General features: G+C 29.9%; 1 protein-coding gene across 1 annotated transcript in view; it reads left to right on the forward strand.

Moving 5' to 3' along the window:
- The window catches only part of LOC134725248 (diacylglycerol kinase epsilon-like), a 30,196-nt gene extending 18,991 nt beyond the window's left edge, over window positions 1-11,205 (forward strand). The window contains exons 7-10 of the mRNA XM_063588909.1: window positions 640-711; window positions 1,439-1,569; window positions 4,843-4,954; window positions 5,916-11,205. Coding sequence (XP_063444979.1) covers window positions 640-711; window positions 1,439-1,569; window positions 4,843-4,954; window positions 5,916-6,056 — 456 coding nt within the window. The 3' untranslated portion in view covers window positions 6,057-11,205. The remainder of the gene's footprint in view (window positions 1-639; window positions 712-1,438; window positions 1,570-4,842; window positions 4,955-5,915) is intronic.
- Window positions 11,206-12,088: the final 883 nt, after the last annotated feature.

A 12,088-nucleotide genomic window follows, 5' to 3' on the forward strand; every position in this document is an offset into this window, starting at 1 on the left:
AGGGAAAGGGGGATATGATTAAAAAATTGGGTTCAATTTGAAATTTCATAAATAAAAAGAAAATTTCTTCAAACATTTTTTTGAGAGGATTAATATTCAACAGCATAGTGAATTGCTCTAAGAGAAAACAAAAATTTTAAGTTCATTAGAACACATTCATTCTGTGTCAGAAACCTATCCTGTGTCAACTATTTAATCACAATCCAAATTTAGAGCTGAATCCAGCTTGAATGTTGTGTCCATACTTGCCCCAACCGTTCACGGTTCAACCTCTGCAGTCGTATAAAGCTACGCCCTGCGGAGCATCTGGTTCGTTTTTGCCATTCATGAGTTATGGTCATTGATATATTGGAAATTTGTACTAAGTGTTGTATCTATGCATTTATATTTATAAACCGTTTAGCCAATGCTTTTACATTTATTATATGCTGTTTTTAAGGTCAAGTTAAGTATTGTTGATTTTCGTTTTTGCTGTTCATGAGTTATGGTCCTTGTTAGATAAAAAGATAGCCATAGAATGCTGCAGGTCAAAATAAGAGTGAAAAATGCCTTTTAAAATATACAAAACCTAGTTTGTTATTAAGTATACACTGAGCTCATTCCATGTTGTTTATTTTTAGAGTTTTTATTTCTTTTCAGTTATGTTATTTAGCATTTGGTACCAAAGATGTGGTAGGAAGAGAGTGCTGTAACCTTCATAAGAAAATTAAGGTGGGTGTACACAATATAAACTGGGTGTAACTATTTTAGATTAATCTCTTTACCATTTCTATTTAACCAATACAGCATCAAGTGGTGTTGGGGTTTTTTTTCTTCATTTTTAGCACATGTTTATAAACCGATGAACTTGCTTATTTTCTAAGAGGACTTTTTAAAGTTGTTCAAATAATATGAATTCTGTAGATAATTTAATTTTGTGATGATCAAGTAAACTTGATGGCAACAGACACAGTGCCAAACATCAGAAGGCAGAACAAAAAATAAAGTTCTCATTACATTTCATCAAATGAGAATGAATCATACCTAGTTTGACTCATTTTCTCACCTTATTCGACATTTCAAGACAATCTGAATATTATTCCTTCATGTCCTTGTGGTGCAATTTGCGAAGATTTCCGCCTGAATAACCAGAATTAAAAGTATAAATTAAAATTCCCTGATGGCAACTTCATCAACTTAATTTAAGATGGACAGAAATTACCTGCATAAACGAACTTATATTTTTGCCTTCCCCGGATGGAGTTGAAAAAAGCATATGTGAATTAATTTAACAATATTTTGTACACTGTTATCTTGGTCCTTAATGTTTTTTCAAAGCAGCAGTACAATTTGGAAAAAGAAAAGCTTTATTTGAATGTGGCACAGTTTTTATTAAGAGGTAACTGATAATTATGATGAAATCTAGTCCTTATACCTTTTTCTATGCTTTTGTTTTCAGTTGGAGTTAGATGGCAGAGTATTGCATTTACCAGATATTGAAGGTGTTGTTATACTGAACATTCCTAGCTGGGGAGGAGGGTGTCAACCATGGGGAACAGAAACTGAAAATGGAAGATTGGCAGTTCCAAGGTTAGTAATCACAAATTCAAAATTATCTGTTCTAAAAAGATGCTTTGTTACATGTATGTGTTTAAATTTGTTACTGATTTAGCAATTGATTTGTCAAGATTGTCTGACTAATTTTCTCTGACTCTGAAGAAGTGAAAAAGTCATCTTTAAAAGGGATTTTAACAAATCAATTATCAATGTGGAAGCAATATATATGTGTTACTCTTCAGAATGAGTATGAGCTATATAAAAAGCTAGAGGCTGCTGTTTTATAGGTGGCTTTATAGAATAATTCAATGTCAACATGAAAGGGAAAACATTTTTTTTACTTTTCAGTCTTTTCTGAACAACAATATACATTTGTACAACTAAATATAAATTTTAATAGTTGGCATGTACTGTTAATTATGGTATGAGAGGGGGTATCTGAGATCACATGCACAATATCCTTAAACTCTTTAAGGTTTTCTTTGGCAGGAATTTTTGCAAAGTTGCAGATGAAGTACATTAATTTATGTTGAAGTACAATTTTTTTTTACATAGCAATTCTGAAGAAAATGTTGAGTGACACAGAAAATATCTGTAACAAAGATTGTCAAATAAACATGTAAATGCTTTTAAATGTAAATAATTTAGAATAAACAGATTCAAAGTTGTAAACATTTAGCACTAGAATCAGCCTTAATCTGTCATTATTTCTAGCAAGCTGTTGTTTTTTTTAGTTCCCATGATTCTAGGGTGAGAAAATGGGAATTTTAACTGCATATTTTTATCTTGAAGTATTCTTCCCAACATCTTTGTAAATAAATTGGCTTATTCAATTAGCTCTCTCCAAGTAAATGACATTATTAGGATTGAATTTGATATTTTTTGTTTATATTTTTAAGTGCATTATTTGTGTTATCAGATTGAATCTGTCAGGTTATGTTGACTACTTTTGATTCAGAGTATTAAGAATAATTGTGAGATTTGTTAAGTGCACTTTTTATTTGTTTTTGAGGTGAAGCAGTTTCAGTCTATGACCTAGCCCAATGTAGTCTGGGTATTTGAAGTATTCAAGGGATTTTTGTCTGTCGATTGGTTCTGTTGCTTGTTTGTTTCATATTACCATAATCAGGCTTATAAAATCTGCACCCCTTTTTTCTTACCAGAATTCAGGAAAAGAAATTTTGTAACTGCTTGAAAATATTTAATGGAAATCAGTTATTTCAAATCCTGTGTGATGGCTAGCAGTATTTTCATGGAGAAACCTGTTTTCTATCTTAAAGTAAAGTTGAAAATGCTTTAAAGTGTTAAAATAAGTCAAAATCAAGAATAACAACTGTGAAAGTTGTATTTCCTTTAAACCGGAAGTTCATATAGTACGTATAAATCCAAAATAGTTACGGTGAGAGCGTGAAGAAAATCTGTACTTCCTAGCTTCTACTAGAATACAATTTAGATGCTAAAAATGCCCCTTCTTTAGTTAAATACTATTAAATACATCCATAAACATTGGCTAATTAACCCACTAACTGAATAACAGTTTGAAGGGCTTTGATATAAAGTTTTTGAGTCAGTGGCCAAGTTTACACATGAGGTAATAGATAGGCAAATCAGATAGAAATATGTTGGTAACAGTTTTACATATCCTAACATTGGGGGGGGGGGGGGGGGGGGGTGAGGTCAATAACTTTGTATGTCTATATGTTTGTTATTCAAAAGGTTAAACTTGTTTAAGGGGAACCAGAAATGATAGTATTTAATGTATGGTATGTAGTTATATTAGCATTGGCACATCTCACTTCCATGGAGATTATTTAGCCCTGCACCCTCAGTCATGTAATATAAAAAAGAAGATGTGGTATGATTGCCAATGATACAGCTATCCACAAAAGACCAAAATGACACACACACATTAACAACTATGGGTCACCATACGGCCTTGGTCCATTTACTTTGAAACTTTTGTTTGATTTATATGTTACTGTTACACTTTCTGATTATGCCATTTAAAGGGTTACCACTAGTGGCAAAACAATGATATCTGGTTTGCAGCTGTATACTTAGCATTGGCACATCTGTTTTTCATGGAGACATCTTAGAAATCTTGGTCCTATACCCTCTGTCATGTTCAACTGACTACAAAACTTTTGAGTTGTTTACAGGTTAATGTGTAACCATTTAAATTTCAACATTGGTCTTGTGTTGTTCCAATTAAATACAGGCAAGACATATCTCTGTGTCAAAAGTTTATTATGTCTGTTGAAAGGAAAACATTTCAACAGGTTACTTTATTTTATTGCTTAAGGATTATGTACCCTTGTGTTGAATCAATGGTAAACATATGGAAATTTTATAGAAAATGCACAGCATTTATCCTTGTACTCTCTTATTTGGCAATTTCATGATTGATATATATAAGATTTTTGCATGCAGTGCTAGCATTAATTTCCTTAAAACAAGTGTAGCGATTGGTTAAAACAAATTAAAATATGGACCAAATCAAGTACACCTTTTAGGGTGCGCTTGACTTTAGTGACTTAGCACGAGGTATTTTGAAATTTACAGGTTGCTTAGAACTTTTTGCCAAAAATAAACACTAGCACATCATAGAAAAGCAAGTGAGTAATCTATGTTTCAAATTTTATAACAAAAATCTCTGTATCAAAGGCTGTGGATTTTCTATAAAAATTTTGGTTTATTTGCCACAAAATACTCTTTTTCTATTAAATGCAATGAAACAATAAATAATAATGCTTTTCATCAAGTTTCCCCTTGGTATATGTACTAAATGGCCTATCTCTATTATTCATTATATCTTTAGTTTTGATACAATTGAAGTTTGAAAAATTCATACAAAATGGCTACAGAAGGGGTCTTAAACCTTAATAAAACAAAAAAGTATTGTAGGAGATTTTACAATTTTATATTTCAACATCTGATGATTAATATTTTGATTGTTTTGATGGTTAATAAAGGATTTTCTCAAACTTATAGTTGATTTTTACATTTCTGTAGTGTAATGATATAGCCTCGTCTTAGTTTTGGGATTGTGACTAGCTCATGAACAAAAACACATCTTACGTTAACAGCAATAAAAGAGAGAGCATTAAACAAAAAGGCGTTTCTGGACATCACTTGTACAATTCCGTAAAACATATCAAACTGAATTACACATAATATATAAAACATATATATCTAAATATATAACAGTAGAAAGTAGTATAAACTATGCAATTCATTATGTAAATGTTTATAAAAAAATTGTGTATTGTTAACACTATTTAATTTATATTTTTTTATCATTTGTAGTTATAATGATGGCTTATTAGAAGTAATGGGACTGTATTCTTCATTCCACATAGCACAGTTACAAGTGGGCTTGGCACAGCCACTTAGATTGGGTCAGGCAAAGAAAGTTAAGGTTTGTTTTAAATATTGTATGAAAATCAAAATAGAAATGAATGTAAAGGAACAAAAATTTGTATATAAAGGGAGAAGGGTTGAGGATTGTATTCATCAATTTTTATGTGCTTTTACTGTAAACAGTTTTCCCTAAACAAAACTGTTCCAACCCTTGGAACTTTCGTTCTGTCAAAACAATCCAGGTAGTTCTGAAAGTTTATTTCTTCATCTCAAACCATTAGACAACACATTAAATATCTATCAATGCTCCCTTGAAGATTTCTATTAAGAGCTGTGATTGCAAATCAGCATATCTGGAAATACATTTTAGGTGTATATTTAAGTTTTACCTGTATAGAGATTCCCCCTGTACCAATCAAATTCATGAAAATTGGTACCCCTAGGATAATAATGAATCCACAGTATGAATTATGCCTCTTGGTAATATAATTTAAATCCATGAGTGTGTTGAAATGGTCTTATAAGTGCTATGCAATGTCTTGGGTGAGTTAAAAAATCAGGGCTCTATTACCTTTTTTCACCTGAGATCTGATATGCCCCTTGAAAATATAAATGATAATGCTCTCACACATACAATTGTACAAAATATATTGGAGTTATTGCCCTTAGACATATAAAATATGTTGCATTAGAAGGTAACATTCAATCTACAAAATATATTTGAGTTATTGCCCTTTGACATATAAAATATGTTGCATTAAAAGGTAACATTCAATCTACAAAATGTATTGGAGTTATTGCCCTTTGACGTATAAAATTTATGCATTAACAGTGAACATTGGAACCCTGTTTCTTTTATTTGGTCATCGAAATTTATTATTTGACAAAGGCAAGAAAGTTATACATATAATGAACATATAATGCTGTCTACTCTATGGTCGGGTTGTTGTCACTTTGAAATATTTCCTTTCTCAATTTAAATTTTACAATTGTAATTATGACTTTATTTGTCCTAACAGATAACTATACTGAAAGGAAAAGTGCCAATGCAAGTAGATGGAGAACCATGGGAACAGTCTTCTCCAGTTGAAATAGAGGTTACACATCATAGTACGGTCAAACTGTTATCAAAGTCTGGAAGACAGAATATCAATGGTTGATGACCTTGAAAGGTTGATTTAACCTTAAGAGAGGGACAAATACCAGTATTGTCAACTGACACAATCATGATGCTATTTTAAATGTTGTTTCTGATCAGATACAAATTTTTAATGCTTTTAGTTACTTTAGAAACTTTTAATCTGTCTTTCAATGGTGTCATTTGATGTTAATGAATTTAGAGATATATATATTGTCAGGCATACAATAAGTGCTAAGTTGTATTTATTTCTGATTTCAAGTGCTTGAAGAATGTTTCAATAGAAATGTTATTTAGCTCAATGTAGTTTAGCGTAGTGAATAATATATTGATGATCTCAAATTAATCATGAATTCCATTAATGTATACAGCAATTTGAAGTCCTTGGGATTTACTGGGAATGATTTGACCTCAGCTTTGCGAAGGGTTGACTGGTATTTGCAAATCATTCACTTGTGATAGCCATTGTTTTCTGTTACAGATGTATATTTTGTTTCCTTTAATAGCAGATAACTTAAAATTGGTGTATTAAGCATAATTGATGTGCAATTTACTCTTATCTTATATTTATTATATGTCCCAATATTTATTTTTATCAAGAAAAGATATAAAACCTTATTTATATGATACTTTATGATGCAATTGCCAATTATATGTTAGTTCAAAACATATTGAGATTAATGTAATTTAAAAGATTGCTGTATCCTTAATACTGGCATACTGTAAAACATGGTATGATTAGAAATACTATTGTGGATTGGTTGTAATACTGGTATACTGTAAAACATGGTATGATTAGAAATACTATTGTGGATTGGTATTAATACTGGTATACTGTAAAACATGGTATGATTAGAAATACTATTGTGGATTGGTATTTGTTTAAATATATATTATTTAATCAAGGTCAAATGCCTTATGGATTGGACACAAGTAAATCATATGTTTGAAGTCATGTATAAAACAAATGATATTAATATAAGCACACAATGTTTCAAAATATACAATACTTTACTAGTCTCTCATGGCATAATTGAAGAAATTTGGTATGGTATAAAAAATAGAAATTGGTAAAATTTTGATTTGTTTATCCTTTGCTTGCAACTTACTGTAAATATTCAAAGTGATTTCTTTTTGATTTACCACTTGACTAGTCAAGTTTGTAGTGAATAGATACTGACTGCAACCCATCTTTCAAAATCTGCAGCTGAGTCAATGTTGAAAATGGACTGAAACCTTTGGGAATTATGCTAATTGAAAGTTAAAAATCTTATCTGTGTAATATGAACTCTTGTTGAATAGTTTTTTGAAAACTGCTTGCTTTCCAGACATTATTTTTTTCCCCCAGCAAATAATGTCATATGATCTAAAAGAATGTCTTTCTGAAAGTCCATGTTTCAAAGACAAGATCACTTTATTTAGAGAAAGGAAGCTTAAGGTTATTACATAGAAGCAGAAAAATCAGTTATTTAAATTTGAAAATTTTGAGTGAAATAAATAATAAATGACAAAAAAAAAAGATGATTTAAAGTTCTGCATTAAATCGTTTTCATTGATGATTTACAACAATTTGTGCTTACATTGTAAGTAACTATGCACTAAGTATGCTTGATAGCCTCTTCACTCAATACCTTTGTGAACAACAATGAAAAATTACATGGTTTATAGATAAAGCAGGTAATCCAATATAATAAAAGACATTCTAGATGACAGTTGATTGAGCATTTCACTTTCTTTGTAGTTTAAATAAATGTGCATGTGCATTATCAGTATTTACCTTCCTAGGATCAAAAAGATGAGTTTTACCTTTATCTTGTTTTCGATTTTTTACATAATTTATCTCAATACTTTTTAGGGCTAACATCAAGTAGTCCTATAAACGTACTATCCTTAGATAGTAAAATATGTTTCCTGCTTTTGAAGAATTAATTTCTTTGTTCAAGGAATGTAAACATTGGTTTATAAATGATTTTTATGACATTCAGTGAATTATTACTGTATTAAATGCACAGATATTGCATATTTTATATTGATTAATTCCAGTGTTGAACATTTAAACATTTTAATGGTTTAATGGTACAGATGTTGCAATAGTAATACAATACATCTATTATTCATATATTTTGATGTGTGCTTAAAAGTGTATGACCTGTGTTTTTTACAAACAATTTTAATAATTCTGGAAACTACAATTCTGAAACAAAAAGAAGCAGTGTTTTTTTTTAGAAAAGTATCTCTTGCCATATCTTTCAAAAGTCCATCTACATTTTTTTTTGTCAAAGGGAAACCACTCCTTAAGTAAGACAATTATCATGAATTTACAGCAACCGACACAAGCATGGGGAACATTGTGAGCGATCTGACAATAGGTTTGTTTGACTTCATAAATGAATCTTTCATTTAGTACTGTGACATCTAGTCTTAAGATTTTTATGTTGTAAGGTATTGTATTTTTGTCTGTGCTCTGTTGACTCTGTTTTAAGAGACAGTCTGTCTTCTATCAAATTTAAAATCATTGTTTAGTAATTAGACAACAAATGAAATATCTTGACATCTAGTCATAAGGTTTTGATGTTGTAAAATGTTGTATTTTTGTCCATGCTGTTTTTCAGAGACAGTCAGTCACCAGTCAAATTAATCGTTGTTTTGTAATTAGACAATAAATGAAATATCTTGACATCTAGTCTTAAGATTTTGATGTTGTAAGGTGTTGTGATTTCCAGTATAGTTTTGTCCATGCTATTGGTAATCTTTGAGTCAAATAAATACTTATGTAAATAGTAGACAACAAATGAAAAATCTTGAAATCTAGTCTAAAGATTTTGATGTTGTCATGTGTTATGGTGTCCTATATATTTTGTAAACTTAATAAATTAGAAAGATTAATTGTGTCCTATAATAGTGGTTTTATTTATCTAAGTTAATCACATCAGAATTAGGACAAAAGACAAGAAGACTATTTACATCAGTACTGTTAATGTTGTGACTCCAATTCTTTAGCTGCCATTTTTGTAAAATAAGTGGCTGTTGTTTGTTCAAAGTATTAAAAAAAAAATATGAGATTAAAGGATGTCCCCCTGTTCTGCTAATTGATTGTTTGCATAATGTCCAGTGTCAAATAGTTGATGCTCATTTGTAAAAAATACTAATTTGAGGTGAAACAAGTTTTTACCTTTTTTCAGAAGAACATATAAAAAATAGGTAATAATCTGGTACAACAGAAACAAACACTGAAAAATATGAAAGTAAGTAAACAGTTGCCATGGGAACTATTTTAAAATTGTATATTCCAAGTATACATTGACATTAGACAATATTCAAGGACTACATGACAAATTTTGACCTGAAATTTTTATTCTGGATTTGTGTGAATATTTGATAATGACAGAATTTTGTATTTATTTTATTTCAAATATGTGAGCATTTTTAGTGATTGAAATAGAATAATACTGTTTTAGTTACTTTATTATAGAATAACTTTATTATAGAATAATATTGTTGATATTTTAGATATGAATACATATATGTACTTGACTCTTATAAATTTCATGTATTTTGTTATCAATTTTAGTTTTTATGGAGATTTTTGTATTAATTTTGTATTTTTAGCAATCTTTTATAAATTCTGATTATTTTATAAATTTGTCCCATATGAACACTGTGACTGATTAATACAATCATTTTAATTTCAACTTTTTGTGATTTCCCAAACTTTTTTTGACACAGATGAAGTGAACTACTACTGCCAGTAAAAACATTATGATGTGGATGACTTTTTTCTCTCTACAACTGAGCAAATTATGACCAACACCAGTGAAATATCACTTGCATTGTGCTCCAAATAATTTGAATAGAAAAAGATTAAAAGAGGATATATACTACATTGGCTTTGAATAATGGGTTTTGTCAATTTCATGCAGTAATGCCAGGAATTGTCTTAATTTTTATACCTTTGAACTTTGACCCTTGTAAGTGCTAATCTTCATTATTATCACAACTCTGATTGCAACACAACTCTGATAATACTGTACTGTAAGTAAAACTTGATACCTTGTGAAGTCACACATATAACATGTTCTGTAAGTTTTGTATTATATTTCATTACTTAAATATAGATATAAATATTATATTTAAACTTATAATATCTATAAAATAAAAACATTAGCCCAAAAAAAGGCTGAATCCTGGATTAAAAACTCAGAAAAAAGGGCAGTGACTAAAACTTAGAATTTGTTTGCTATCTTTGGGCTTCTGTATTCATGTGATTATCTCCCTTGTAACTAGAAGTATGAGAATTTGATTGATGGTTATATTCCAAAGAAATTTTAACATATGAAAATAAACAATTTTGAGAATTTACTCTTAATGATTTAATAATGGTTTTGATGACTGTATTTCATACACAAAATTAATATTTTTGGGCACAGTTATATGAGTCACAGTTACTTGTTAGAGTATTCTTGTGCTTCATCCTTGTAAATATAGTTGATTGCAATTAATCATATGCCTGATATATTGCTATACTGTGTTTAAACATAGTATTTTAAATTTTCACAGAAAAAAATACATTTATTTTGATATGTTTTGTTTAACAGACAATTTATAAGCAACATACAAAAGGTTTATATTAACTGCCCATGGCTAAGTTCTTGAAATGATTTGGATTCAAGATTTTGTTTAATTAAAAAACAAGAATGCACAAAATATTTTGAATATTTGAAAATTTAAAAGGATCTTTTTCATTATCAAGTTTGATTTATTTGAATGAACTTTGCTTACTCTGTAGTACTTCCTGATATTAACATACAAGCCTTATGCCTTTAAATCTTCGTTTAAGAGGGATACTGATTACAAATTATGTTGACGATTAACATTCTATTGTTTCATGTTTCAGCAGATTTGTATAAGTTTTCTTACAGAAGCAATATCTTATTCTGATTTAGAAATTTTAGAATTTTTATCATGAAAATCACTGGCATCTTTTGAAATGATGAGGCAGGATATTTCACAGTACTGATTATGTTTCCTTATTTTATTAGAACTGAATTTAAAATGTTAGTATGTTTATATAGTCATGTGATATTTCATGCCACTTGTGTGCAATATGTTTAAAAAAACTTTATTATACTTGTAAAAAGGAATTAAAAAATATATAAGAACACCTTTTTAGTGAATGTCGTTGGTGAGGTGTCAACCTGGAAATTGTCAGTTATTACAAAAACAGAAAACAGTTTCAGCTATGAGCCCTTCAGTTTATACATAGTGTTTGCCTTAAAACTGTTTACTCATTTTTATGACCCCATCACTAGGCAAAGGGGGCATTAAAATGTTACCAATGACTGGTTGCCTTTTGTTCGTCTGTCCATCCCATTTTGCTTTCAGCACTCTAACTTAAGTTTAACTTATTCAAATCATATAAATTACAAAAGTTTTGAAGGTTTGAAGGTGCCAACCCTCCCCTAACCTGGGACAGTAGAGTTTCAGTACAACATAAGAACAATCTACAGAAATCTGTTGAAAAGGGCCTAACTCATAAGATGGATACAATGCAGAAATACTTCTGACAAAAACACAGATTGGACGTAGCCAGGTGCTTGTTCATCCCTACAACAAAAAGGACATTAAATAAAGATCTGATAGTACCTGCAGTAACTGACAGATAGTTAAAAACCAAGAACAACTTAAAAAAAAACTTGCACTAAGACTAAAAATATCATTCAGTATACATCTAATCAATTTAATGTAATATTTAGTTTGATTTTATTTTACTGATGACAAAATCAAAATAAATCCCAAGGAGATGTGGTATGATTCCCAAAGAAAACAAGCCAACAGAGTCCAAATAACTTGGTTTCAACAGTGAAGTGAGCGACACCCATACCCTACAGTCAACTATATAAGACTTAGACATGTTAAATGTGAAACAAACTAAAAAAACAAATAGAATGATTTATAAACGAAAAACAAATATAACAGACGGCAACTAATGACTACCATTAAATTTCAAACCCCGACTTGGAACAGGTACATTAATTTGTGGGGTGGCTAAACTCG

This window comes from Mytilus trossulus, chromosome 7 (assembly GCF_036588685.1).
Source record: "Mytilus trossulus isolate FHL-02 chromosome 7, PNRI_Mtr1.1.1.hap1, whole genome shotgun sequence".
Lineage (NCBI taxonomy): Eukaryota > Metazoa > Mollusca > Bivalvia > Mytilida > Mytilidae > Mytilus > Mytilus trossulus.